Source organism: Pholcus phalangioides, unplaced genomic scaffold, assembly GCF_987345545.1.
Source record: "Pholcus phalangioides strain wild (caught in Gottingen) unplaced genomic scaffold, Ppha-v1.0 ptg000011l_1, whole genome shotgun sequence".
Taxonomy (NCBI): Eukaryota; Metazoa; Arthropoda; class Arachnida; order Araneae; family Pholcidae; genus Pholcus; species Pholcus phalangioides.
In genome coordinates, this window is record NW_028301604.1 from 30,493,954 (window position 1) to 30,519,878 (window position 25,925).

At 38.2% G+C, this 25,925-nt stretch overlaps 1 protein-coding gene across 4 annotated transcripts in view; it reads right to left on the reverse strand.

Annotated features, from left to right (window-relative positions):
• LOC149080327 (bridging integrator 2-like) overlaps nt 1–25,925 on the reverse strand; it is a 428,403-nt gene that overhangs the window by 376,118 nt on the left and 26,360 nt on the right. For all 4 annotated transcript variants that reach the window (XM_089239465.1, XM_089239462.1, XM_089239463.1 and 1 more), the window contains one exon: nt 10,107–10,161. In XM_089239465.1, the coding sequence (XP_089095591.1) occupies nt 10,107–10,161 (55 nt within the window). The remainder of the gene's footprint in view (nt 1–10,106; nt 10,162–25,925) is intronic.

The following is a 25,925-nucleotide window of genomic DNA, read 5'->3' on the forward strand; positions in this document are numbered from 1 at the left end:
CATATGGCTTGGGAGCCACCTTACGCCAAAAGCAAGATGATGGTCAGATTGGTGTTATTGCCTATGGTTCCAGAACTTTAACCACAGCTGAGACTCGATACGCCCAAATCGAAAAGGAAGCCTTAGCTATTGCATGGGGTTGTGAGAAATTTAAGGATTACCTAACAGGAACTCATTTCAAGATAGTGATCATAAACCTCTGATTCCTATCTTCTCCAGAAAACATTTGGACGACTTGTCACCAAGGCTACAAAGGATCAAATTAAGGATGATGCGATACTCTTATGACATAGTTCACATTCCAGGAAAGGAGCTGTATGCAGCAGACTCTTTATCCAGGAGTCCTCAAATGTATCCAAACAAGACAAATGAATTGGAAAACGAAATAGATGCATATGTTCAAATGGTTAAAGAGACTCTACCAGCTTCATCGAAAAGACTGGAAGAACTAAAAGAAGCACAACTTGCTGACGAAGTTTGTCAGAAACTTTCATCATATACAACGACAGGATGACCTGCAAAGAAAGATGTCGATTCCTTTTGTCTACCTTTCTGGCGACATCGTTACAAAATATCCATTCAAGATATGATAGTGATGAGAGGCTGTAGAATCATCATTTCTCGATCACATAAAAGGGAAGTTCTAAATCAGATTCACAAAGGTCACCTTGAAATTACAAAATGCAGAGCTAGAACCAGATGTTCCGTCTATTGGCCTGGAATAAGTAAAGAAAAGGTAAAAAATTGTACGATTGTATCCAAGAATCTAAGTACAGGCACCAACCCTCTCATTCCAACACCATTTCCTGAGAGACCATGGGAGATGATTGGTATGAACTTGTTCAAGTACAAGAATTTGTGGTATCTTCTTTTAGCTGACTACTATTCTCGTTTTCCTGAAATTGCAAAACTTGATAAACTGACAGCTGCTGAAATGTTAAACCATTGCAAGTCCATATACGCTCGACATGGCATTCCAGATATTGTTTGAGCAGACAATGGGCCTCAGTTTGATCCAGTGCGAACATTGGAATTTCAAACATTTTCTAAAAGGTATGGATTCACACACATTTCTAGTAGCCCAAAGTTTCCTCAAAGTAATGGACTGGTTGAGTCAGCAGTTAAAACAGTTAAAATGCTGATTAAGAAGTCGGAAGATCCATACATTGCTTTGATGGCATATCGAGCAACTCACCTAGAAAACGGATTCAGTCCAGCAGAGTTATTGATGGGTAGAAGGATTAAAACAACTTTGCCAATAGCTAAAGGTCAATTGCAACCACAAGCAGTGGATAGAAAAACCATCGAGGTCAAGGAAGAAATGAGAGTTGAAAAACAGTGCCAAAACTACAACCAAAGACATGGGGTGAGAGATCTAAAGGAATTACAGGAAGGAGAAGTAGTATGGATAACTGACAGAAGAGCTAATGGTGTAGTACTAAAAAGACTTCAATTCCAAGATCTTATCTGATTAAGTCGGGAAATAACATCTATAGAAGAAATTTTAGGGGACATCTAATCCCATCACTAAATTTCTACCCAGAGAAAGAAGAGTAATTGGATTTTCCTTCATTAGAACACTGTCCTGCAGCAACTCCATCGAATTCAAGTGACAACTCAGCTGTCAGGGCACCTTATGTCACTAGAAGTGGGAGGATTGTTCATCCCCCTAATAGGTTCAACCTATGAAAAAAAAGAGGGGGGGAGACGTGTAACAATCATCATCACCAGCCAAAGAATTGGGCAGTCAAAGCCGTCCACATGAGAAGGGGAACTGACAAGCAATGTATATGCTGTGTGTGTGTTTGTGTATATAATGTTTTTCTTGATTAAAATAAAGTGATAATAAACTGAAGAGCCAAAAAAACTGGTACAGGCATGCGTATGTAAATAAAGAGATATGGAACCAATCAGAGTACGGTGCTGCGGTCGGCAACGCCTATGTAACACAACAAGTGTCTGGCATAGTTGTTAGATCGGTTACTGCTACTACAATGGCAGGTTATCAAGATTTAAGTGAGTTTGAACATGGTGTTATAGTCGGCGAACGAGAGATGGGACATAGCATCTCCGAGGTAGCGATAAAATTTGGATTTTCACGTACGACCATTTCACACGTGTACTGTGAATATCGGGAATCTGGTGAAAAATTAAATCTATGACATCGCTGCGGCCGGAAAAAGATCATGCAAGAACGGGACAACTGACGAGAATCATTAAACGTGACAGATGTGCAACCCTTCTGCAAATTGCTGCAGATTTCAATGCTGGGCCGTCAACAAGTGTCAGCGTGTGAACCATTCAACGAAACATCGATATAGGCTTTCGGAGCCGAAGGCCAACTCGTGTACCCTTGATGACTGCACGATACAAAGCTTTACGCCTCGCCTGGGCCAGACAACACTGACATTGGACTGTTGAGGACTGGAAACACGTTGCCTGGTCTGACGAGTCTCGGTTCGAATTGCTTCGAGCTGATGGACGTGTACGGGTATGTAGACAACCTCATGAATCCATGGACTCTACATGTCAACAGGGGACTGTTCAAGCTGGTGGAGGCTCTGTGATGGTATGGGGCGTGTGCAGTTGGTGTGATACGAGACCCCTGATATGCCTAGATACAACTCTGACAGGTGACAGGTACGTAAACATCCTGTCCATTGTGCATTTCGACGGACTTGGACAATTTCAGCAGGACAATGCGACACCCCACACGTCCAGAATTGCTACAAAGTGGCTCCAGGAACACTCTTCTCACTTTAGACACTTCCGCTGGCCACCTAAATCCCCAGACATGAACATTATTGAACATATCTGGGATGCCTTGCAACGTGTTGTTCAGAAGAGATCTCCACCCCCTCTTACTCCCACGGATTTATGGACAGCCCTGCAGGATTTAATGGTGTCAATTACCTCCAGCACTGTACTTCAGACATTAGTTGAGTCCATGCCACGTCGTGTTGTGGTACTTCTGCGGGCTCGCGGGGGCCCTACACGATATTAGGCAGGTGTACCAGTTTTTTTGGCTCTTCAGTGTACAACAATTGATTGTAATATTTTAACACAGAAGGCGAAAAATGTAACTCGTCCATAAGAAAAGGGCTGGTGAAACATCTATTTCATCAGAATTTTATGCAAGTAAAGGTTAGTTTTATAGATTTAAGAAACGATTCGGATCACACAATTTAAAAATCACCGGCAATCAAGCCTCTGCCGACCATGAATGAATGGCGACCAGAAGGCAGCTATAAAATTTCCAAAGACTTCGTCGAAAATTATTGAAGAAAAGTGTTATGCACCTCACCAGGTGTTTAATGCTGATGAAACTAAACTATTTTGGAAGAAAATGCAGCAAAGAAGTTAAGCAAGAGAAGAACAGTTAGCTCCAGGATTGGAGGTAAGTAGAGATAGACTTACTATGTTTTTTTGCGCAAATGCATATGGGTAGCATGATAAAGCCCACTATCATTTTCAAATCTGCGAATCCATGAGCATTGAAGGGAAGGATAAGCCAAAGCTCACAGTATTTGGACGAACAATAAAAAGGTTGGACTGTGAAAACACTTTTCCTGGATTGGTTTAAACAGTGTTTCGTTCCGGATGGCGGGAAGTACGTTGTTAGTGAATACATGCTATTCAAATTTCTTTTGCTACTGGATTGACCGAGGAGGAATTAATGCAACTGACTGGTCATGAAACTGAAGCGGTACCAGATGAAGACAATCAAGAAAAAGAAGTGGAAGATAAGTTCATCATGTGTAACATAGCAGAAGGGCTTCGCAAGCTCAAATCAGCAATAGATTATTTTCATGACATAGATCCCTCTATTTTACCTTGTTCGCCCATGTAGAAGAATTAGTTGAGGAAGCCTTGTCAACATACTCCAACATACTTGATGATATGAAAAAGAGAAGAAACGGCAAACAGAAAAAATCACAACGTTCTTTCGGAAAACATCCCCAACAATCCCTTCACCCTCTTTTATATTCTCTTCTACCTCTGCATCATCCTGCTCTTTCTCATGATGTTGAATAAACGAGATATACAAGAAAAAAAAACGATGGTTTCGGTTATTCATTGATTTCCGTATTCGTGGTCACCCCCGGAACATAACCCCTGCAAATACGGGGGGGCCGACGGTATTTTGAAAAATCTATGATAAAAACTAAACAATTACAGTGTGTTGAATATTAATATTGAAAGCGTAACTAATGCAATTTACAATGATTTACAATATACAAGGTGAATATAAATAAAGTTTTGATTTCAAAATGCTGTAAAATAAAAACCACTGGTCAGAATGACTTGAAAATTTGTATGAATGTTCCTGAGGCAATGGAATTTATAGAAGAAATAAGAGACATCTAATCCCATCACCGAATTTCCACCCAGAGAAAGAATAATAATTGGATTTTCCTTCATTAGAACACTGTCCTGCAGCAACTCCAGTGTGAATTCGAGTGACAACTCAGCTATGAGGGCACCTTATGTCACTAGCAGTGGGAGGATTGTTCATCCCCCCAATAGGTTCAACCTATGAAAAAAAAAGAGGGGGAGACGTGTAATAATCATCATCAGCAGCCAAAGAATTGGGCAGTCAAAGCTGTCCGCATGAGAAGGGGAACTGACAAGCAATGTATATGCTCTGTGTGTGTTTGTGTATGTAATGTTTTTCTTGATTAAAATAAAGTGATAATAAACTGAAGAGCCAAAAAAACTGGTGGTACAGGCATGCGTATGCAAATAAAGAGATATGGAACCAATCAGAGTAGGGCGCTGCGGTCGGCAATACCTATATAACACAACCAGGGGTGGGAAGTGACTCAGTCCATTTCGGAGCAGCCTTGGAGCAGCAAAATTCAGGATTCGGAGCAGTTTTGGAGCAGCAAATTCATGATTTGGAGCAGTTTTGGAGCAGCAAATTCGGGATTTGGTGCAATTTTGGAGCAACAAAATATGGGATTCGGAGCAGATATTTATAAATTGGAGCAGTGAAATTAACAAGAATATTTTCGTTAACCCTCAACCCATTTCAAAATAAAACTGCACTGTCTTTTGTTATCAAATATCTATTCATCAGCTTGATTTTTGTTTTTAGTGTTTTAGGCTTTTGACACCTTGTTTGAAAGAGCGGCTGTCATAAAACTTTTTGCACCCGCCTATTTAAGATGATTTTTGCTTACTGAGGGCACTATTTGCTGCCTTGAACAGCAGCACTTCAAATGAGCTAGAAAAATTTTATAAGTTTTCAATTTTTTTATACTTGGAAAGAAATTGTTGCAAAATGGGAGAGAATTTCGGAAGAATCAACTCGATGTTTGGTGATTCAGCACTCATTATGGCGAGAGCACTCACTGGCGAGATTGGCGATCTGACACTCGTTATTTGGCGATATTGACGATTTAACACTAGTTATTCGACAACATTGGTGATTTAACGTTCGTTATTCGGCAAAGTTTCTAAACTAACATTCGTAATTGGGCGGACATGCGCTTTTTACTTCCGGAATGAAAATTTTTTTACGAAACATCGGGATTTAACACAATGACATTCGACTACGGTAATTTCTGCTGCTTCCAGTGACGGCTTTTTTTTTAAACGGAAACACTCAAATTTGCACTTTAAAGCTGAAAGGCATTGCAAACCATCTTCAGTTCCACGATCACGGACAATATCGGGGTTTCGCGATGGAAAGCCCGATCAGGGGCTGATAGTTTAAGTATAGTGGGATAAAACACGCTCTTCTCGTAAAGAAACGTTTCATGGCTAGCAGGAACAAAAATTTTTTGGCGTCCTTTCCGATATTCCGGGCATACTGAAGCGAAATTCGCTATTTGGCACAGAAAAATGCAAAAATACGCTATTGGAGCAGGATGGCGCAAGATATTAGTTTTGGCGCAGTGCAGCGCAATTGGCGCAGAGTTCCCACCCCTGCACAACAAGTGTCTGGCATAGTTGTTAGGCGAAGAGGAAAAAATACTTTAAAATCTGAGTTAGATGACACTGCACTCATCCAGCACATGGGAAATTTGCTTGCAGAATGGATATGACAGCCAATCAAGGCAAAATGATAATGCAATTAGCATGGCGCAATTCCGTAATTCATGTAAACATCACAAAAATATGAAGCCATTTAAACAAACAACTACAACTTACACAAATGTTAAATATGTTGTCCACTGTGTTCTGGCTGTGAGGTGGAAGAACAAAAGTGCTTGTGCAACAACGGATCGGATTAGGTCTACGCCATGGTAATGATGTGGACGTGCTTTCAATTCACCAAAGTTTGTAATCCGACCACTGCACATAACATTTTGGGGTATTCCCAAAGCCAAAAGTTCCAAGGGTTATCGTTGCCAGGTGTCGTCATGTTATTGTCAAAATGGTTCTTCAGTAGCTGCTTCCCTGGTGTCGTAATGCGCATCTTGATAGAAGTTGTGCTGCCCACCAGGGTTGGACAAATCGAAAAAAAAATTAGGTGAATTCAAACTGTTCAAGAGCGAAGCATGTTTTTTCCCAAGAAAAACAGTCCCGAGTAATGGTTTTTTTTTCTCTTTTCCGGGACTTCATGACCCATTCTCATGTTGGAAGACACATTATTACAAAATCAAAAAAAAATAGTCTCATACTGATTTTTTAGTCACCCAGGCATCTGAGATTGTCCAGCCTTGCTATCCACACACTGATGCCGTTGAAGTGCCGGAATGATGTGGTTGCATAAAATAAATTATACCGCTGGCCAAGTACAGCATCAGTGCACAGCAACACTTGTACATTAAAAAAATTTTTTTTTTCTTTCACCAAAGAAAATCCCATTGCTTCACGCAATGGACCCATGCAAATTTTCAAGCCATTCTGACCAGTTCTTATTCATGTTTTAGAATCAGAACTTTAATTATAATCCCCCTGTATATAGCTGATTATTTTTCATAAATCACTTACTACTATATATCCTAACCAAATGATGACCCAGTCCATACTCCAAGGAATTTCTAACTGAAAATTTTTTTGGACAGGGATCATTGGCCACTTCACGAATTGGCCAATTTCGGACTTTCACTACTGTACAGAACCTTGATGAACTGGGGGTAATGTTGAAAATATGTAAAAATAATAATTCAATATTAAGCCTGGTGGTGATATACAGCACGAGATGTGCTGCTATGTCTATAAGGTGTCTATAAGGTAATGTAAGTACTAGTACACTGATCTTTATCCTTAAGGAGCAGCTGGTCTAATTTTGGATAATAAGACCACCTGCCCTTAGCATGCCAATGAAGTCACTACTGTTGTTGCTTCTTTGTGAAGGAAAAAAAAAGAAGTCTATTATATTATCTCACAGAATAATATACCATCACCACATATGTGTGATGCAATCCTCATTCACTTACTTCTCACGGGCAAGCTCAGTTTCTCGGTGAGAACTTCGCGCTAATGTAGTTCATGATCCATTTCTTGCATCGATGTTTATCATGCTGGAAATCTTTTTTATCCAAATTTAATTTTTCCAGAATCAAACAAGGAATTTTAGAATTTATTTCAAAAAAAAAAAATTACAACAAAGAAAGACTCAAAATGCTGTAATAATAATAATAAAGGAAAAATTTGGAGAGTGCCTATAGTGGGATAACAGTGAGCATCCCTACAAAAAGGTACAAAATGGTGGATGCGTCGGCCTGCTATTTAAAGTGGCTATAGTTCGTGTATCGCTGTGAAGCTTCAATCATCTGATCTTACTGTGATAATTCATCCGACTTGCAAGAGGACTGGTATAAAATTTGAGAAGTCCTTTTATTGTTAATCGTAATCCAGATAACTCGTGTTGTAGTTGTTAATAAATGTTTTGTTAAAATTCAAAATCTTTCTCAAATTATTTGACCATCTGTGTACATCCATGCACCAAATTTTACGGTTCAGAACCTGGGTCGAAGGCAGGAACGTAGCACACTACGGCCCATTTCACAAGCAACGGTTTTGCTGTTTCGTCCAGAAACCGTGTCATCCATTGGTACCTTTCACACTCCCCAATTTCCTGCCAGATGATTTGTTTGTTTGCAGGAAGAAATTTGTTTTTTTTTCCATTAGTTTTTAGTTCCACCATGGTTCTATCAATCTTATGTGATTTATGAATATTAATTTTATGATTGTAATTTTAATATATATATTTGATGACTCTTCTGATATTCCAATTGTTTTTTTTTTTGTAAAAAAATATTCAGTATAACATTTAAAATTGGAAATTACTAACAAATTGTATTTTCAATCTGATCTATGACAGGGGTCTTAAATCTTTCAGAGATGGCGGGCCAAATTGAAATTTCCCACAAAGCCCACGGGCAACTAACTGATGTAATTTGGTGAAATCTAACAGAAGGAAAGTCTATGGAGCCCAGAGTCAATTAGGGAGAGAAATAATTGAAGCCTTTTATTAATTCTGATACTATTTTTTTTACTAACTGTTAATTTTGATTAGTTCTGAAACTAATCACACATTTGGCTTGGAGGGCCAAATGTGGCCCACGGGTTATGCAATAAAGACCCCCCTGCCATATGGTATTAAAATCCCCTTTCAGTTCTGCACAAACTTCTTTCCATGCCTTTCTTGTGGCATTTCGGTTCTCATAAATACCTAGGGATTTATCCCATAGCACTGGTCTATAACTTCTATCAGAGAAATCATGAATTCCACATCGATATGTTCATTCATTTTCAGTACTATGGACGACAGACGGCAACAAGTACGTACTCGTCCATCAACACAGTAACGACACGATGCCGTCCATTGTCAGTCGTTGGGGCGACTGCATCAGCATTTTCGGACAACAAAAAGTCGTTCACCGTGCTACGTGAAATGACCCCCATTCTTTCTTCACTTGACTGCTCTCCCCCACAACAAAATGGCTGCCAGAAATTTTCTTGGACGACCAAGATCATTGCTTGTGAAAGAAGCCTAACACTAAAAAAAATTTTTTTTAATGAACAGATAGTGTGAAATTTTTGAAGAAAGGAAAAAAATAGAAACTACTAACAGAGAAAAACGATGATTGCTGCTTTTAACTTGTGTGACCTTTTTTTTTCTACTTCTGTCGCATCAGAGTCACCATCAGGTTTTGCCAACAACCTGGGTCTCAGGATAATTAAAATTAGAATAGAGTAGCATCTTGGGTCTGCATTGTTGCACATTGCTAGAGATGGATCCAGGTTACATGCATCACAAGGATGTCGCATAAGCTATAGTAAACAATTAATTTTCCAGCCTCCCTGCAGAATTTTAAGTTCAGTGGTTAGAAAGGTTTCTAAAGTTTTGCTGCAAAAGACAAGTTTTATCTGAATCAAGAAACCCCCCCCCCCCTTTTTTTTCTTGGGGGAAAAAAGTCAGTGCCTTCTATCTTATGTGAACCTATATTTCATCAGTAAGTACTTTCGAACTGTCCCCACTCTGTTCCAGTACTCCTGCAGAAAATAATATCGCCTATTGCCTGCGCTTTGGGAAAAACTATGCTTTCTGAGAATCTTAAACAGCTGAAATGTCTTAATTATCATAGAAAGAGAAAGAAAAATATTTATTTGTTCATCCAGCTAAATAACTGTTTGCCCACTGATGATGTCTACATGATGTCTATGTTTATACACACATATGGACTCATAACTTTCTTTTGATTGTGTTGCTACTCACTAATCTATTTCCAGCAAAAAAAGGAAACGATTTAGAGAAAAGCATGCAGGGGTGGGAACTTGGAGATGAATATAGGTTGGGCTGCAACTTTAAAATAGCCAAGATAAAGCAACCCCCCATCATTTTAGGAATGAAATGAAGCCCAGAAATCTGCCTGGAAAAAAATGAAAGTCAAATTTTAAAAAAACTGATGTGTCATTTTTTGTGACTTTCCTGACTTCCGTGTAACTTTTTTCATTTTATATGACTTTTTCTTGACACTTTACCCATTTCTCATTTTGATCATTGTACACAGAAAAATTGTAAAATATTTTTGCTTGTGATAGAAGGTCTTGTAATCTTTGTTTATAAATACACAGTATCTAACTTGAAACTATGTTAACATCAATAATTAGTAAATTAGCTTTCACTATGAAAGGTATAATCTCACCTTTCACAGAATTCTGATAGTTCTTAATCTCTTTTGTTAGCCTTGCTGTAGCACACTAGAAAAAGAATGAACATAATAGAAATATCAGTTTCATAGTAATGATATAGTTCTATATGTTTGAATGTGTTTACAAGCACTACAGTGGTACCTCAACTTTGAAGCAATCCAAATTATGAACAAAATGAATTCACTAACACTGTGTTAACTTAAGAGCAAATATCTAACAATTAAGCATGAAAAATCTCAATCCCAACACTAAACTTGAAGTGCTTTAAAAAAGTTCAGACTGTACTGTATTTGTTCTGTAAACATAAATATGTAATTTTACATGAAAAACATAATTTCATACTGTAAATATGCTCATTGACCACAAAGCAGAATGTTTTGCTCTGCAATGAGCCCTCAGCTGAGTGAAAATGTTTCAAAGTAAGAACTCCCATAATGGTATTTTCCACACAAAAGAGTTATTTTCTTGGAATTCTTCCCAAGATTGTGCTGCAACAGGACTGACTGTTCTGCATCATACATCAGTTTTCAGCAAATTCTGCCTTGGGCTCTCTCTCATTCATATGAAAGTACAGTAGAACCAGGATTATCCGAGCTAATGTAGACTGAACTTACCTTAGGTAATACAGATTTTTACGAATTTCAACATTAAATGAAATAAAGCCATAAATAATGGAAATTATATGAATACAAAATTTATTTTTAATTCCTGTACAAAGCAATTAAAAAAAATCAAATGAATATAGCATACAGTTACTTGAAATGCTGTGATGTATTTACAGTTTACATGATTTTGAAGATTACTTTACAGACGAATAATACTTTTAAAAATAGTCTTTTAATGTCTTCGTCAAGCACTTTAAAATACTTCAAGGGGCACTATGGTGCTTGCAAGGTTTAAGACATTTATCTAAGTCTTCTAAATTAATTTTTCTCATTAGCGTCTCTTGATGATAATTACTAAAAATTATTTACAATAAGAATGATTAAAAATGTTTCTAAGCAGTTGAATTGGCTGTCACTACCAATGTCTCCTTACTTTAGCTTAATTGCATAAGTCTGTCAATTGGGAAAGTCTGTCAACCACGATTCCTAAAATGATCTTGTATTTTTTATTACACAAAATGTGACCCTCTTTACAGGTACACACTGTAAAATAATTTGAAAAATATGCTAAGCATCTGAAACTAGTGGAGAGAGTTGATCATAAATTTTCTGAAGTTCTCAACACTATAATGATAGATACTGTATAATCAGATAACTGTCGAGGAATTAGATGTCCAAAAAACAGCAGTTGTTACACCCTTTGGAGCGTTTGAATTTAAATATGTGCCTTTTGTGTGGGTTGCGTAACGCTGCAAATACATTTCAAAGGTTTATACATGAAGTTTTAAGCGGACTTGATTACTGCTTTCCATATTTAGATGATATATTGGTAGCATCTGAAAATGAAAAAATTCATTGTGAAAATCTTTGTACAGTTTTTCAACGACTGAAACAGTATGGGTTAAGTCATAAATGTTGACAAATGCACTTTTGGTGCTCACGAATTACCATTTCTTGGTTATTTGGTCAAAGCATCAGGTTTTTCACCATTACCCGAAAAAGTTTCAGCTATCGTTAATTTTCCAAAACCCAACACTGTCAAAGAATTACGTTGATTTTTGGCAGTTCTAAATTTTTATCACAGATTTATACCAAAAGCCGCAGAAATTCAAATTCCGCTATATCAATTCATAAAAGCTAAAAAGAAAAATGATAAAACTGTAATTAATTGGACAGATGCAGCTCTTAACGCTTTTCAAAAAGTGTAAAGAATCTTTAGCGACATCTACATTGTTGGCTCACCCGGTAGTTGATGCAGAAATTTCACTAATGGTTAGCGCTTCTTCTATCTCTGTAGGCGCAGTTTTACAGCAGGTAGTGGATAAAAATGTGCAAACTCTAGCATATTTTTCCCGTAAACTAACACCTGCAGAAGCAAAATGTAGTGGTTACGATCGTGAATTGCTTGCTGCCTATTCTGCTGTGCGACATTTTCGTTATTTCTTAGAAGGCAGGAATTTTGCAATATTCACGGATCAAAAATCCCTAACGCTTGCTTTCCAACAGAGATTGAAGAAATGTTCTCCCCGACAGCAAAGACACCTCGAATATTTAGGGCAATTTACAACAGATATATGTTATATATCTGGTAATGAAAATGTTGTAGCAGATTCCCTTTCACGAATTTCAAGTATTTATTTTCCTAATGAAATTAATTATGAACAGCTCGCAAAAGAGCAAATTAACGATCAGGAATTGGGGGTGTTGCGCAGTCCCGACTCTGGTCTCGAGATTAAAGACTTGATTTTTTCACCTACAAACGTTTCGGTTGCATGTGACGTATCTACTACTACTAAACCACACATGTACCTCGTTCATATTCCTCCGTGGAACCTCTAACGAATTGGTACATGCGGGAATGTGTGTGTACGTGTAGTGAAACCTGACGTAAAGTTTGTTTCTGTGTAATGCTTGTTATGTGTAGTGCTGCCATCAGCCACCAGTTTTTCTAAATACGAGTGAAGTGTAATGATTGAATAATTAATCGTTGTAGGCCTGTTGCTCTCTGTGGCGAGACTTTTTAATGGAGAGATCGGCTCGCATTTGCGCCTCGAAGTTGAGAACCACAGGAAACCAACTTCAGCCGACCGCCACTATGGCGACGGTGGGGTTCGAACCCGGATCCTCGCGATGCGAGTCCGTCATTATGACCACTCGACCACCACAGCAGCTACGTATCTACTGACGTAGTTAGGCCATATGTTCCAGCAGTATTTCGGCGAATGCCGTTCAATGTCGTGCATAGACTCTCACATCCAGGAGTATGTGCTACAGTTCATCTCATGACGCAGAAATTTGTGTGGAAAGGACCTAAAAAAGATTGTGCTACCTGGACACGTTCATGTATTTTGTGTCAAAAATAAAAAAACCAGCGACACGCGCGTGCCCAGTTGGAAAGTTTCCTCTGGTGGACGAAAGATTCCAGATAGTGCACATCGATTTGATCGGTCCGTTGCCAACTTCACAAGACTGCCATTATTGCCTGACATGCGTGGACAGATGGACAAAATGGGCAGAGGTTCTCCCGATCACCGACCAGACAGCAGAAACTGGCCAGTGCCTTCGTCACTGGTTGGATATCCAGATTTGGCTGCCCACAGACGCTCGTGTCTGATCAGGGAGCCCAGTTTGAGTCTCGGTTGATCAGCCAGCTTGCGAAAGTGCTCGACATAGAAAAAAGGCGCACAACTGCTTACCATCCTGCTGCAAATGGAATGGTAGAGTGGTTTCATCGAAACCTCAAGTCATCTATTCGTTGCCATGCTAATGAAAGATGGGTCGAGACAATTCCATTGGTACTTTTGGGATTACGCTCAAGTCTACATGAGGATATCGGCAGTTCTGTGGCGGAACTCGTTTACGGGACTACTCTTTGCTTGGCAGGGGAATTTTTTTGCTCCGAACAGCAAGTGTCATCGTGTAACTTGCACGAGTTCGTTTCCCCTTTTACGAGAGAAGATGAACAATCTTCGAGCTGTTCCAGCGAGCCGCCATAATCAGTCAGCCACCTTCATTCATAAAGACATGAATCAGTGCACGCACGTCTTTTTGCGTACCGATTCAGTGAGACGACCACTACAGACACAGTATGAAGACCCCTACCGTGTGCTCCAAAGAAAGGACAGAACATTTCTCTTAGAGGTGAAAGGTAAAAAGATCAATGTCTCGACTGACCATGTCAAACCCGCCTTTACATTAGAATCAAAACCTGCTGGTGTGCTACATCCAGTGCAGACTGAAGTGAAATCCACAGTGCCCACCAAAGACACATTCACCGAAGTGGCAGAAGAGTCCGATTTGTGCTTCCACCTACTTCTTAACGGGAGGGGGGGGGGAGTATTGTGGCAACACTTTGTGCGACGTATGGCGTCAGCCACCAAGAGTATATATAGCTATATAATACTCACTCGTTCTTCCCTTTTGCCTGTTCTAATTTTTAGTTTACGCGCAGGCAAGTTGCGTGTAGCAAATTTCAGAATTAATCATGTTGTATTTCTAAAAATAAATACTTAAGTGTCAATGCATCGCTGGGAATTTATTCCGTAGTGCTGAACAAAAAATAAATTCTAAGCAGCTCGTGACTGCTTAAAGCTAACAGACTTCCGGTCGACCCACGTGACTTCTGACAACTTCCGTAAAGCGGGGTGAAAATGCTTGTCCATGTGAACGGGTTTTAGCAAAAGTCCTTGAGGCCCATTTTAACCACACTTTTTCTATTTCCCATGTGAATGAGGTTATGGAACCAAAAATTCTCCCTCATTCATCTAAATTCGCTATCGATCGATTATTTACCCTTGATGGTTCCTTGGATTCAAAAGTGTTTTATCAGATGTTACGAACCTTTGTTAAAATAAACTCTGAGCCCCATGAGATGACAGATTTCACATATATTCCTTATACTTTTCAGTCCAGACATTGGACACTTGATATTTGTTTTATTGTCATAGGCTGGTGTCTGATTGGATCATGAGGTTGTCACTGTAATGCTTTAAATTTGGCCCAATTGTTGTATCGCAACACTCTTGATGACAAACGATATGCCAATTTGATAGACCCTTTTCTAGTAAGGGTATGTCTTCCCTGGAACACACTCATTCTGTCACATGTATGTAAATTTGTTCCAGAACCACTACCAAGAGTCTGTCCAGACGTTTTTTGTAGGGTTCTGTTTTTGCGGAAATTTTCCTTATTTTTGTGAAAAAAAATCAAATTTTGTAAAAAATAATTTTATGAGAAGCAAAGTAATCTAGTTAATCTATCACAAAAAAAGAAATGAAATTCCGAATTTATGGTTCCATTAATTTTTATTTTATGAAAGGTCCATTTTTTCAGGTCTAGAATTTTGTGAAGGGTAAATTTTTTTTAGATTCTTTTTGCGAAGGGTCCAGAAAATGGACCCAAATTTTGGCTGGACAAACCCACGACTACATCCAGATATCAGTATTGATGTTACAGATCATCCATATCTGCATATAGACTATATTGCATTATATTACACTCAAAATTTGATAGAACTATATGCCAACTACAGCCGATCCTAGTTTTTCAAGCAACCGTAACTAAAAATGCTATAAGTGCAAAAACGTTTTAAGCGGGAAATGTCTAAAAATTATATCACAGTTTTACTCCGACCATAGCTTTTTTGTCGTGTTTAATTTATTAGCAAACATTACAGTACACATAAAGATTTACTAAGAAGCAATTATTTGTTATTTCATCCAATTTTTATGTATAAATACAGGATATAGTTTTCAGGGAAAAAAAGAACACGAAATATATACATTGGAAGAAAAGAAATCTTAACATTTGGATTGATGTATAATGCCACTCTGAATCTGGGTTTTCTTTATCAAAAAATCTATCATAGATGTGTTTTTTTTCCTCTTGCTATAATAAAATGTCTGTAAATGGCACATTTTCTTACCTTTCCACAAAATATCGAAAATTTTCCAGTCCTTTAATTGCTTCTGCAAACAATGCAACTTGTGGTGACTGTGGTTATCATCTGCAAATTTAAAAATTTTTATTTTTCCTCTACACTTTGAGCTTTTCTTTTTAACTTGCTCCGAGACATATCGACTTGGACTATGCTCGGCAAAATCGAATGCTTTTACTGCTTCATTTTCCTAAATTTCAAGTGATGAAAGCATGTTATTGGCGGTTTTGTGAAGGATTAAATTAAAGTATAGTTGAAAAATCCAATTTTTTTTCTGATAAAGCTGCTTTCAATTGCTACCTGATGCTGACGTCTGATAATTTGTCAAATTGTTTATGTTTTGTGTCCATGTCATTCAGCTTGATTTCGTAGAATAGATTCAGAAATGGATGAGAAAGACCCCAGTTTATTTCTTTGTAATATGCAGTTGTCTATAACAGTGATTCTCAACCTTTGGAAGCCAGCGGCCGTTTCATGAATTTTTGTTACTGGAAGACCCAGTAAAACATATGAATAGTGGAAAATAAATTGAAGAAAAGAAAACATGCAATCACTCACGGCTCAGTATGAATGATGTCAGGGCCGAGGTGAACTAAAAAAAAAGGCATCTGGTATCTGCAGAGATTTGAAAACCAAGCCCTCTTGCATTCTGGGCAAGCATGCTACCATCTACACCAGTGGTTCTCAACCTTTTTTTGTCCATGGCCCCCCTTTCAACCATTCAGGGTTCATACAAAATTTTCAAAATGAAAAGTAAGGAGTTTGTAAGGACTTTTTAAGGAGTTTCAAGCAGTTTTTAAGGAGTCGTGGCAAACTTCATAACTTACAAGTTTTACAGTAAAAAAAGGGGGCGGGGCATATAAGCAAATTTATTTTTAATTTGTAAACAATCTTTCCCTCTTCTCAAAAATATAGATTTAGAAATGGTTCAAAAATTACAAGTTTTGATGATTTGTTACCCGACATCATAAGAATTCATAAAATAATCAATCCACATACATGCTTTCTGTCGTCACCAAAGTGTTCTAAAACCTTCAAGTATTAGTCAAAAATATAACTCGTAACAGCATCACATAAATTATAAAATTTCTAAAAGTGATACTCATTCCCCCTCCAATTATTCAAAGTAAAAACCACAGCCGACAAAGATTTTTCTTACAAAATTATTTATATTTGCAGCAACTCTTCAGGGTTCATACAAAATTTTCAAAATGAAAAGTAAGGAGTTTTTAAGGTGTCATGGGGCCACGCCCCCTCCGAGAAAAAAAAAATTGCACCACTAGACAATAAAAGAAGCCCACATGTGAATTGATTTTCATTTAAATGTCTTTTTTCTTTAATTTCTATTTCAATGTTTCCAAGACTTCAACTTTTAGAATAAATGGTATGATGGGTAGGAATTTCAGCTGAAAAGGAAGAGATATGCAGTGACTGTATGCGCGAGTAACAAGCGACAAGAGAACACAAATTCGAACAGTAACAGCGCATGATGATCAAGATTAGGTATTGAGAAGTGTAGTAAGAAAGAAGAGAGAGTTGCGGTAGTAGATAGTATTAAAATGATTTAAAGAAATCGGAAGTGATGTACTGAGTTTGCAATAAATTTTGTTTTTATCTTGCTTGAGCTGTGGCCACTTCTGCCAGAGAGAGATACAAATACAACACCACAAAAGGCAAAATGCCCAACGAGGTGGCTAAGAAAAAGATGCCCATAAAAATATGGATGTCATATTTCAAAAATACAGCAACCCAATTAAAAATGCAATGATCTGCGGCATAATCACGGATCACTTATATGACGCACGGCACAGCTCGTCAGCATAGGATCCGCTATATACTTAGCATTTGGATCCACTAAGTATTTGAAGATCACTAGAGTGGCTCTGTAGGGGACTCAATAGGGAGAATGTTAGTTCAGGTGCCCACAAACTCGTTTTTCGCGCACCGAGTAAGACGCCATTAAGAATATGAAATATTCATATTTTTTATAAAGGGTGGTTGATGACGTAAGAATCATCCAACCCCCCCCCCCCCCGTCATCAAGTCAGCAAATCGAAAATCCCCCATCCATGCTGACGTAATACTTGAATGACCCTTAACATAAAGATATCTGAAAGTTATTTTCTGAAGGTTAAAAGGTTAAAAAAAGTGGGTTCAGCCATAGCGGCTGATCGGCTCGTCCTCCCCCCTCCCCCCTCCTGTAAAACCAGACGTGGCTCGAGCTGTCACTTTTAAAAGCCGGGTTTTACTAGCAGGTTTTCTATGCCGAGCGCAACGTGAATCACCCAGAGCGACACGCCGTCTATTCATCAATATGAAAAGCAGTACAACTGTTTTCCTACAGAGCGCAATACAGCTCACAACAACGCTTTACGTCGGGCGTGATTGGCAGACTGCTTCTAGAGGAGTTAAGCGTCGTGTGCCGTGCGTTTCAGCGATCTTCCCTTCATTTTCGTGTTGTGTCTCTTCCCTTTAAACCGGAGCATGCAGCCGATAGAGTAGATGACGCCAGGGTCATATACTATATAGCCATCCTGAGCCGATGCGCCACGCTTGGAAAACGCAAATGCGTAACGTCATTATGTAACTCATTACTGTCGACACGAAATGATCCAGTTAGGTTCACGCGGCGCAAAAAGCCTACTCCTAGGGAAACCTGGCTTCAGATCCCAGGAGAGATAAACCCATTGTCTCTCATGGAAACTCTTGTGTGTGGATAGAGCCTGTTTCTCTTTTTCTTTGCCTCTTTATTTACGGTAACCAATCTGCGAAACATATTCGCTTTCCCCACTGGACTGCAGTTTTTAGCATTTCAAGGCGCGGCGGCGAAAAGATACGCTTGTCATCGTCCCTTACTCCAGTGGAACTGAAATTTTTTTTCCTTTCTTCTTTATCAGTAGCGAGTTGTAATGTGAATAAAACACGTCAAAAAACTGCGGAAAGCAGTGACATTTTGCGGTTTCTCGGAATTTTCGAAGTGAGATATTGGCTGTAAGCAAATGGGAAGGAGGGATAAAATAGGAACAGTAGGAGAGAATTGCGGTAAAAAAAAAGACGATTGCGGCGAAAGTAGGAAAAATAGGAAAGCTGTGAGGTCTGCACTCGGTATACTGCGTAATATAGGAGGTTCAAGACATCGTTTCGCCGCATAAGTAAAAACTTGAAAAAACTTTATCACCACTGGGCATGGGGGAATTTTCGGCTACTGGTTCAGCGGAGTGACGTCGTTCTACGGACCATCGATTTCCAACGCTGACCAGTTTGCGACAAAGGCAGGAAAACACGTCAAAACTAGCGATTCTGTAAAAAATCATATTTTTAGAAGCAAAAGCGTATAATCGTATTAATTTACTAAATACGACAAAATCGTAATGGTTGGCAGGTATGCACAACCATTGGATGTTCCAATCCCATCCCCTGCTTTCACATTTCCTATTATAAAGGGAGAGAGCATTTTTTTTCTCTTTTCTTCCTCTTTATATTCGGGGGAAGCTTCCTCTTATTTTTCTATGCAATGCTATTCATCACCATGGGGAATGCCTATTCTAAGAAAGATCATCCCTTCAGAGAGAAAAAAAAAAAGGACTTTTTCAGGCGTGGCTACAAAAAGTAAGGAGTTATAAGGGCCCTTCTAGAGGGAAATGAAATGTTAGGAGTTTTTAAGGAGTTTGTAAGGATGTGCGAACCCTGTTTCATTTTGAACACAAAGCTACTTTGACATGCGATTACACCTAAATGGCTAATCTCAGAATATTTAAATTTTATTACTTTCGACATCATGACATTTTGATTTCCTAGAATATAATCAATCCATGTCAGGGTTCATACAAAATTTTCAAAATGAAAAGTAAGGAGTTTTTAAGGACTTTTTAAGGAGTTTCAAGCAGTTTTTAAGGAGTCATGGCAAACTTCATAACTTACAAGTTTTACAGCAAAAAAGGGGGCGGGGCACATATGCAAATTTATTTTTAATTTGTAAACAATCTTTCCCTCTTCTCAAAAATATAGATTTAGAAATGGTTCAAAAATTACAAGTTTTGATGATTTGTTACCCGACATCATAAGAATTCATAAAATAATCAATCCACATACATGCTTTCTGTCGTCACCAAAGTGATCTAAAACCTTCAAGTGTTAGTGAAAAATATAACTCATAACAGCATCATATAAATTATAAAAATTCTAAAAGTAATATTCATTCCCCCTCCAATTATTCAAAATAAAAACCACAGCCGACAAAGATTTTTCTTACAAAATTATTTATATTTGCAGCAACTCTTCAGGGTTCATACAAAATTTTCAAAATGAAAAGTAAGAAGCTTTTAAGGTGTCATGGGGCCAAGCCCCCTCCGAAAAAATTGCACCACTAGACAATAAAAGAAACCCACAGAAAAACAAAAGAACCCCACATGTGAATTGATTTTCATTTAAAAGTCTTTTTTCTTTAATTTCTATTTCAATGTTTCCAAGATTTCAACTTTCAGAATAAAGGGTATGATGGGTAGGAATTTCAGCTGAAAAGGAAGAGATATGCCATGACTGTATGCGCGAGTACCAAGCGAGTAACAAGCGACAAGAGAACACAAATTTGAACAGTAACAGCGTATGATGATCAAGATTAGGTATTGAGAAGTGTAGTAAGAAAGAAGAGAGAGTTGTGGTAGTATATAGTATTAAAATGATTTAAACAAATTGGAAGTGATGTACTGAGTTTGCAATAAATTTTGTTTTTATCTTGCTTGAGCTGTGGCCACTTCTGCCAGAGAGAGATACAAATACAACGCCACAAAAGGCAAAATGCCCAACGAGGTGGCTGAGAAAAAGATGCACATAAAAATATGGATGTCATATATTTCAAAAATACAGCAACCCAATTAAAAATGCAATTAATAAAAATTATAAACAATATATACACTTGATAAAATATTATATAATGCCCATAAAGAATGGGCAGATGTTAACCAAATAAGAGTTAAATCACTGCAAACTGTTTATGAAAATATGCTCATAAGCTACAAAATAACAACCAAATCCTTTCTATACATTGTTTTTTTTTTTCCAAAAAAACCACAAAAAGGAATTCTAAGAAAACTCGTCCAGTTTTTTCTTCTATAAGTCATGACAGCTTCACATGATCTGCATTTGTGAATGAGTCAAAAATTTTTATTAAAAATTAAATATTGGGGAAAGTTTATGAACATAGCTATACTGGGAGGAGGGGCAAAGCCTTCCTGCACCCTTTGGCGGCAACACCTTTTTCTCTTCACATCATATCTCGTTTATTTCGTCCCACTTCATCAGAGTGATATGAAAAGTGACATTGGAAAACACCAGCTTACTGAGGAATTTTATAATCTTAAAGCAACAAAAAAACCAATGAGATTCATCAAGCACCCTTTCAAAATGGGTCAACTTCCCTCATGAGGGTCCCCAGCCTGGAGTCCCCACCCCATGAGTACCACAAAAAATTTTAATTCATATTCATTTTACCAACGACTAAAATCCAAGAGCCTCCAACCAATGAGCGGGAAGTCAATATGCAGATTTTTTTTATGGGCCCGATAAATTGATTTATAGCAAACTTTTACTGCTAAAATTACAAAAGGCTGAAGCTGGTTTTCTGTGGTTCCCAACTTCAAGGAGCGAATGCGAGCAGATCTCCACTTTAAAAAGTCTCTCCATAGAGAGCAAGAGACCTACAAAGGAGTACAAATGTAATTCAATCATAACACATCACTAACTTCACTTCTGAAATATAGATGGCAGCACTGAAAAATCAAACACTACATATGCACTCAGACTGTTAGGCACACACACTTCCAGCACAAGTCCCTAGATAGTAAATTGCCCATAGATGGTAACAGACCTGAGTTGTGCTTGGTTTGAAAGAAAGAAAGCCCTTCCCCTCCCCCCGGAAATCACTCACTCAAATAATCTGGGAATGTGCCGCGGGCTGCTCAATTGAAGCAAGAATTTGCCACAAGCCACTTAATTCATCTGTAAGTGTACCGGCGCCACTTGAGGCCACATTTAGGCCATGTGTTGAGCACATGTATGCTTTAAAATAAGGGGCTGTTCAAGTATTACGTCAGCAAATTTTCAGCAATTTTTGACTCACCCCTCTTGTCAGAAAAAGTCAGCAAAACTCTCACCCTCCCCCTGTCAGCGCTCGACCCTACTAATGCTAGTCCTCCTAATGCTTATTGGTGGAATCTGAATCTGAATTAGGGGCTTCCCCCCAGATGATCAAAAATTTATTTTTTTAATCCACAAAATATTTTTTAAAAGAATTATAAAAATATTTTTTACAATTTCGAAACAAAATATCTTTATATGTTATTATAATCAATTTTTGTTAATTTCAATGCTTTTTGAAGGCTAAGAACCCAAAATTGCTCAAGAAATTCATTGCGACCCTACCTTTCTAAGCCCTTGGTAACCCTTGACCCGCGGTTAACATTCGGCCTGTGCGGACCAAATGTGGCCCTGGCATTATGTGGCCTGTCCCTAAATCTATTTTTGTAACAATGAACCAAGTGACACATTTACAAATCGCTTAAGTGACTCGTGGAACAATTCCAGACCATTTAAGCGATCTGTGGCACATTAAGCGATCCCTTGAGCATTGGTCCTGCCACCAGTGCGGTTCTACATCTCTCAAGTTATCCGCGGCACATTCCCAGATTACTTAAGTGATCTGCGGCATAATCACGGATCACTTATATGAAGCGCGGCACAGCTCCAGAGCATTTGGATCCACTAAGTATTTGAAGATCACTAGAGTGGCTCTGTAGGGGACTCAATAGGGAGAATGTTAGTTCAGGTGCCCACAAACTCGTTTTTCGCGCACCGAGTAAGACGCCATTAAGAATATGAAATATTCATATTTTTTATAAAGGGTGGTTGATGACGTAAGAATCATCCAACCCCCCCCCCCCCCGTCATCAAGTCAGCAAATCGAAAATCCCCCATCCATGCTGACGTAATACTTGAATGACCCTTAACATAAAGATACCTGAAAGTTATTTTCTGAAGGTTAAAAGGTTAAAAAAAGTGGGTTCAGCCATAGCGGCTGATCGGCTCGTCCTCCCCCTCCTGTAAAACCAGACGTGGCTCGAGCTGTCACTTTTAAAAGCCGGGTTTTACTAGCAGGTTTTCTATGCCGCGCACAACGTGAATCACCCAGAGCGACACGCCGTCTATTCATCAATATGAAAAGCAGTACAACTGTTTTCCTACAGAGCGCAATACGCTCACGACAGCGCTTTACGTCGGGCGTGATTGGCAGACTGCTTCTGGAGGAGTTAAGCGCCGCGTGCCGCCCGTTTCACACACACAGCGATCTTCCCTTCATTTTTGTGTTGTGTCTCTTCCCTTTAAACCAGAGCATGCAGCCGATATAGTAGATGACGCCAGGGTCATATACTATATAGCCGTCCTGAGCCGATGCGCCATGCTTGGAAAACGCAAATGCGTAACATCATTATGTAACTCATTTCTGCCGACACGAAATGATCCAGTTAGGTTCACGGGACGCAAAAAGCCTACTCCCAGGAAAACCTGGCTTCAGGGATGAACGCTCGTTACGGGATCCCAGGAGAGATAAACCCATTGTCTCTCATAGAATCTCTTGTGTGTGGATAGAGCCTGTTCCTTTTTTTTTTCTTCTTTTTCTTGTCTTTTTATTTACGGCAACCAATCGCTTTCCCCACTGGACTGCAGTTTTTAGCACTTTAAGGCGCCGCGGCGAAAAGATACGCTTGTCATCGTCCCTTACTCCAGTGGAACTGAAATTTTTTTTCCTTTCTTCTTTTTCAGTAGCGAGTTGTAATGTGAATAAAACACATAAAACACATAAAAAAAAACTGTGGAAAGCAGTGACATTTTGCGGTTTCTTGGAATTTTCGTAGTGAGATATTGGCTGTAAGCAAATGGGAAGGAGGGATAAAATAGGAATAGTAGGAGAGAATTGTGGTAAAAAAAAGAGACGATTGCGGCGAAAGTAGGAAAATAGTAGGAAAAATAGGAAAGCTGCGATGTCTGCAATCAGTATACTGCGTAATATAGGAGGTTCGAGACATTGTTTCGCCACATTAAGTAAAAACTTAAAAAAACTTTCTCACCACTGGGCATGGGGGAATTTTCGGCTACTAGTTCAGCGGAGTGATGTCGTTCTACGGACCATCGCACAACCATTGGATGTTCCAATCCCATCCCCTGCTTTCACATTTCCTATTACAAAGGGAGAGAGCGTTTTTTTTTCCTCTATTCTTCCTCTTTATATTCGGGGGAAGCTTCCTCTTATTTTTCTATGCAATGCTATTCATCACCATGGGGAATGCCTATTCTAAGAAAGATCATCCCTTCAGAGAAAAAAAAAAGGACTTTTTCAGGCGTGGCTGCAAAAAGTAAGGAGTTATAAGGGCCCTTCCAGGGGAAAATGAAAAGTTAGGAGTTTTTAAGGATGTGCGAACCCTGCAGGTTTCTTAGTTAAGTTGAAAAATTTAATTCCACTTAGAAAGATGGTAGCAGTCATTTTGACCGCTATAAAGATTTTGCATTAATATAATTACAAAAAATCCTGAAATAGTATTTTCTCTTATGCGGCCACAAATATTAGAAGAATAAATATTTTACCATGTTGTTTGCTAATTTTTTGGTATATATTTTGTACCAATCACAGATACAGTTATTCAATCAATAATAGGGCATCTATTGGATTTTGCTGCTTTTATTGCATTGGTACAAGTATCACCATTTTTGTGTTCGCCTGGAACATAAAAAAAAGACATTCACAGGATGAAGAGGCTAATTTTTTACTATTTTGTCAGGCATTAGCTAACTCATTATGCTCACCAATATGCTGCTGAGTTACCTTTCTTGTTTTAAAATTGTAGGTATATTTATTAACTAATGAGAACATCAAACCTGGTGGACAACTGTTGAGATGTATGTTGCTGGTTATTCAGTACATGGTGAATAATCTGCGAAAAATGAGCTTGTCAGCTGCTGATTTTGAAACAATTCATATCCTATATTGTTGGTAAGCAGAGAAAATTGATGTCTGCAGTATCAGGCACAAATGAGTTGAAAACTGCTGACATGGCAAATAATTATGACCAATATGTGTGTGTAGATGCTTTTGACTAAAAAAATTACCTATGCACAACAGGATTGTCATCAAAAACTGTCTAATGTATATGTATACTCTACAAAGTTAGGGATTTGACAGCTGTTTCCAATATTTCATTCTACAAATGCAATCTCTTCACAAATTCCTCAACTGTAACATATTTCAAACCTTGTCAGTAGACTGCCAAGTGAAAATAAAGCTGCGTATTACAAGAGTTCAAAAAATCATGATCAAAACTCATTCTACAGAAGCAAAACACACAAGCTTAGTCTTTGTCATAACAAACCATTTTGTCCAAAATTCAAAAAAAAATTGTACATGAACAAGAGTTTATTGCAAAAAATAAGTTGAAGAGAATAAATACAGTGCTCGGCAAAAGTTTAGACATGGATGAAATTTGCTACTAAAATTTAAAAAAAAATTACTTCTTAAATAATAAGGATTAACAGATACTTATGCCTCTGAAAATATTTTTAGAACATTTGCATATCAAAAGCATTGCTGTTATTCATAGTAAATATAAATTTTGGTGAAAAGAGTGAAATTAGTGTTTGCAAAAGTTTAGACACAATGAAAAATTTGCTATTGATTGTTGGAATATGCAAATTCACTACAAATGATGTCATTACTATTCAGTATTTACGTTCTTCCCAAGAGATAGAATCAGTTGTTTGAGATTCTGTGAGCTACAAAAAACAGTTCTGTTGCAGTAAGCCTAATATGGAAGTCAAAATGAGAAGGGAAGACTGTTTCGGAAATTGCAGATATCTTACAATATTCTAAAATGTTTATCTACTGAGTATCATAGGTGTAAGTTATTAAGGTGGTCATAGGTGTAAAGTTATTAAGCGTTTGGGGAGGGAGTCTCAGGCTCAATAATATGAGACCTTGTTTACACAAAGCATCATATAAATATGAAAATTGTAAAACAAACATTTGAAAAAATGATTCTCCCACCATCCTCTTGCCATGAACCTTTTCTAAACAATTTTTTTTTCAAAAATTCAGTGGGTTTAATTCAAAATCACTGGTTTCTATTTCTGAGAAGAAAAGCAGATACGCTGAGTAGTTTTTTATAACGACCACCATACACGCCTTCGACTTCCATATCCTTGGCGGTGCTGTGTAAAGTGAACAG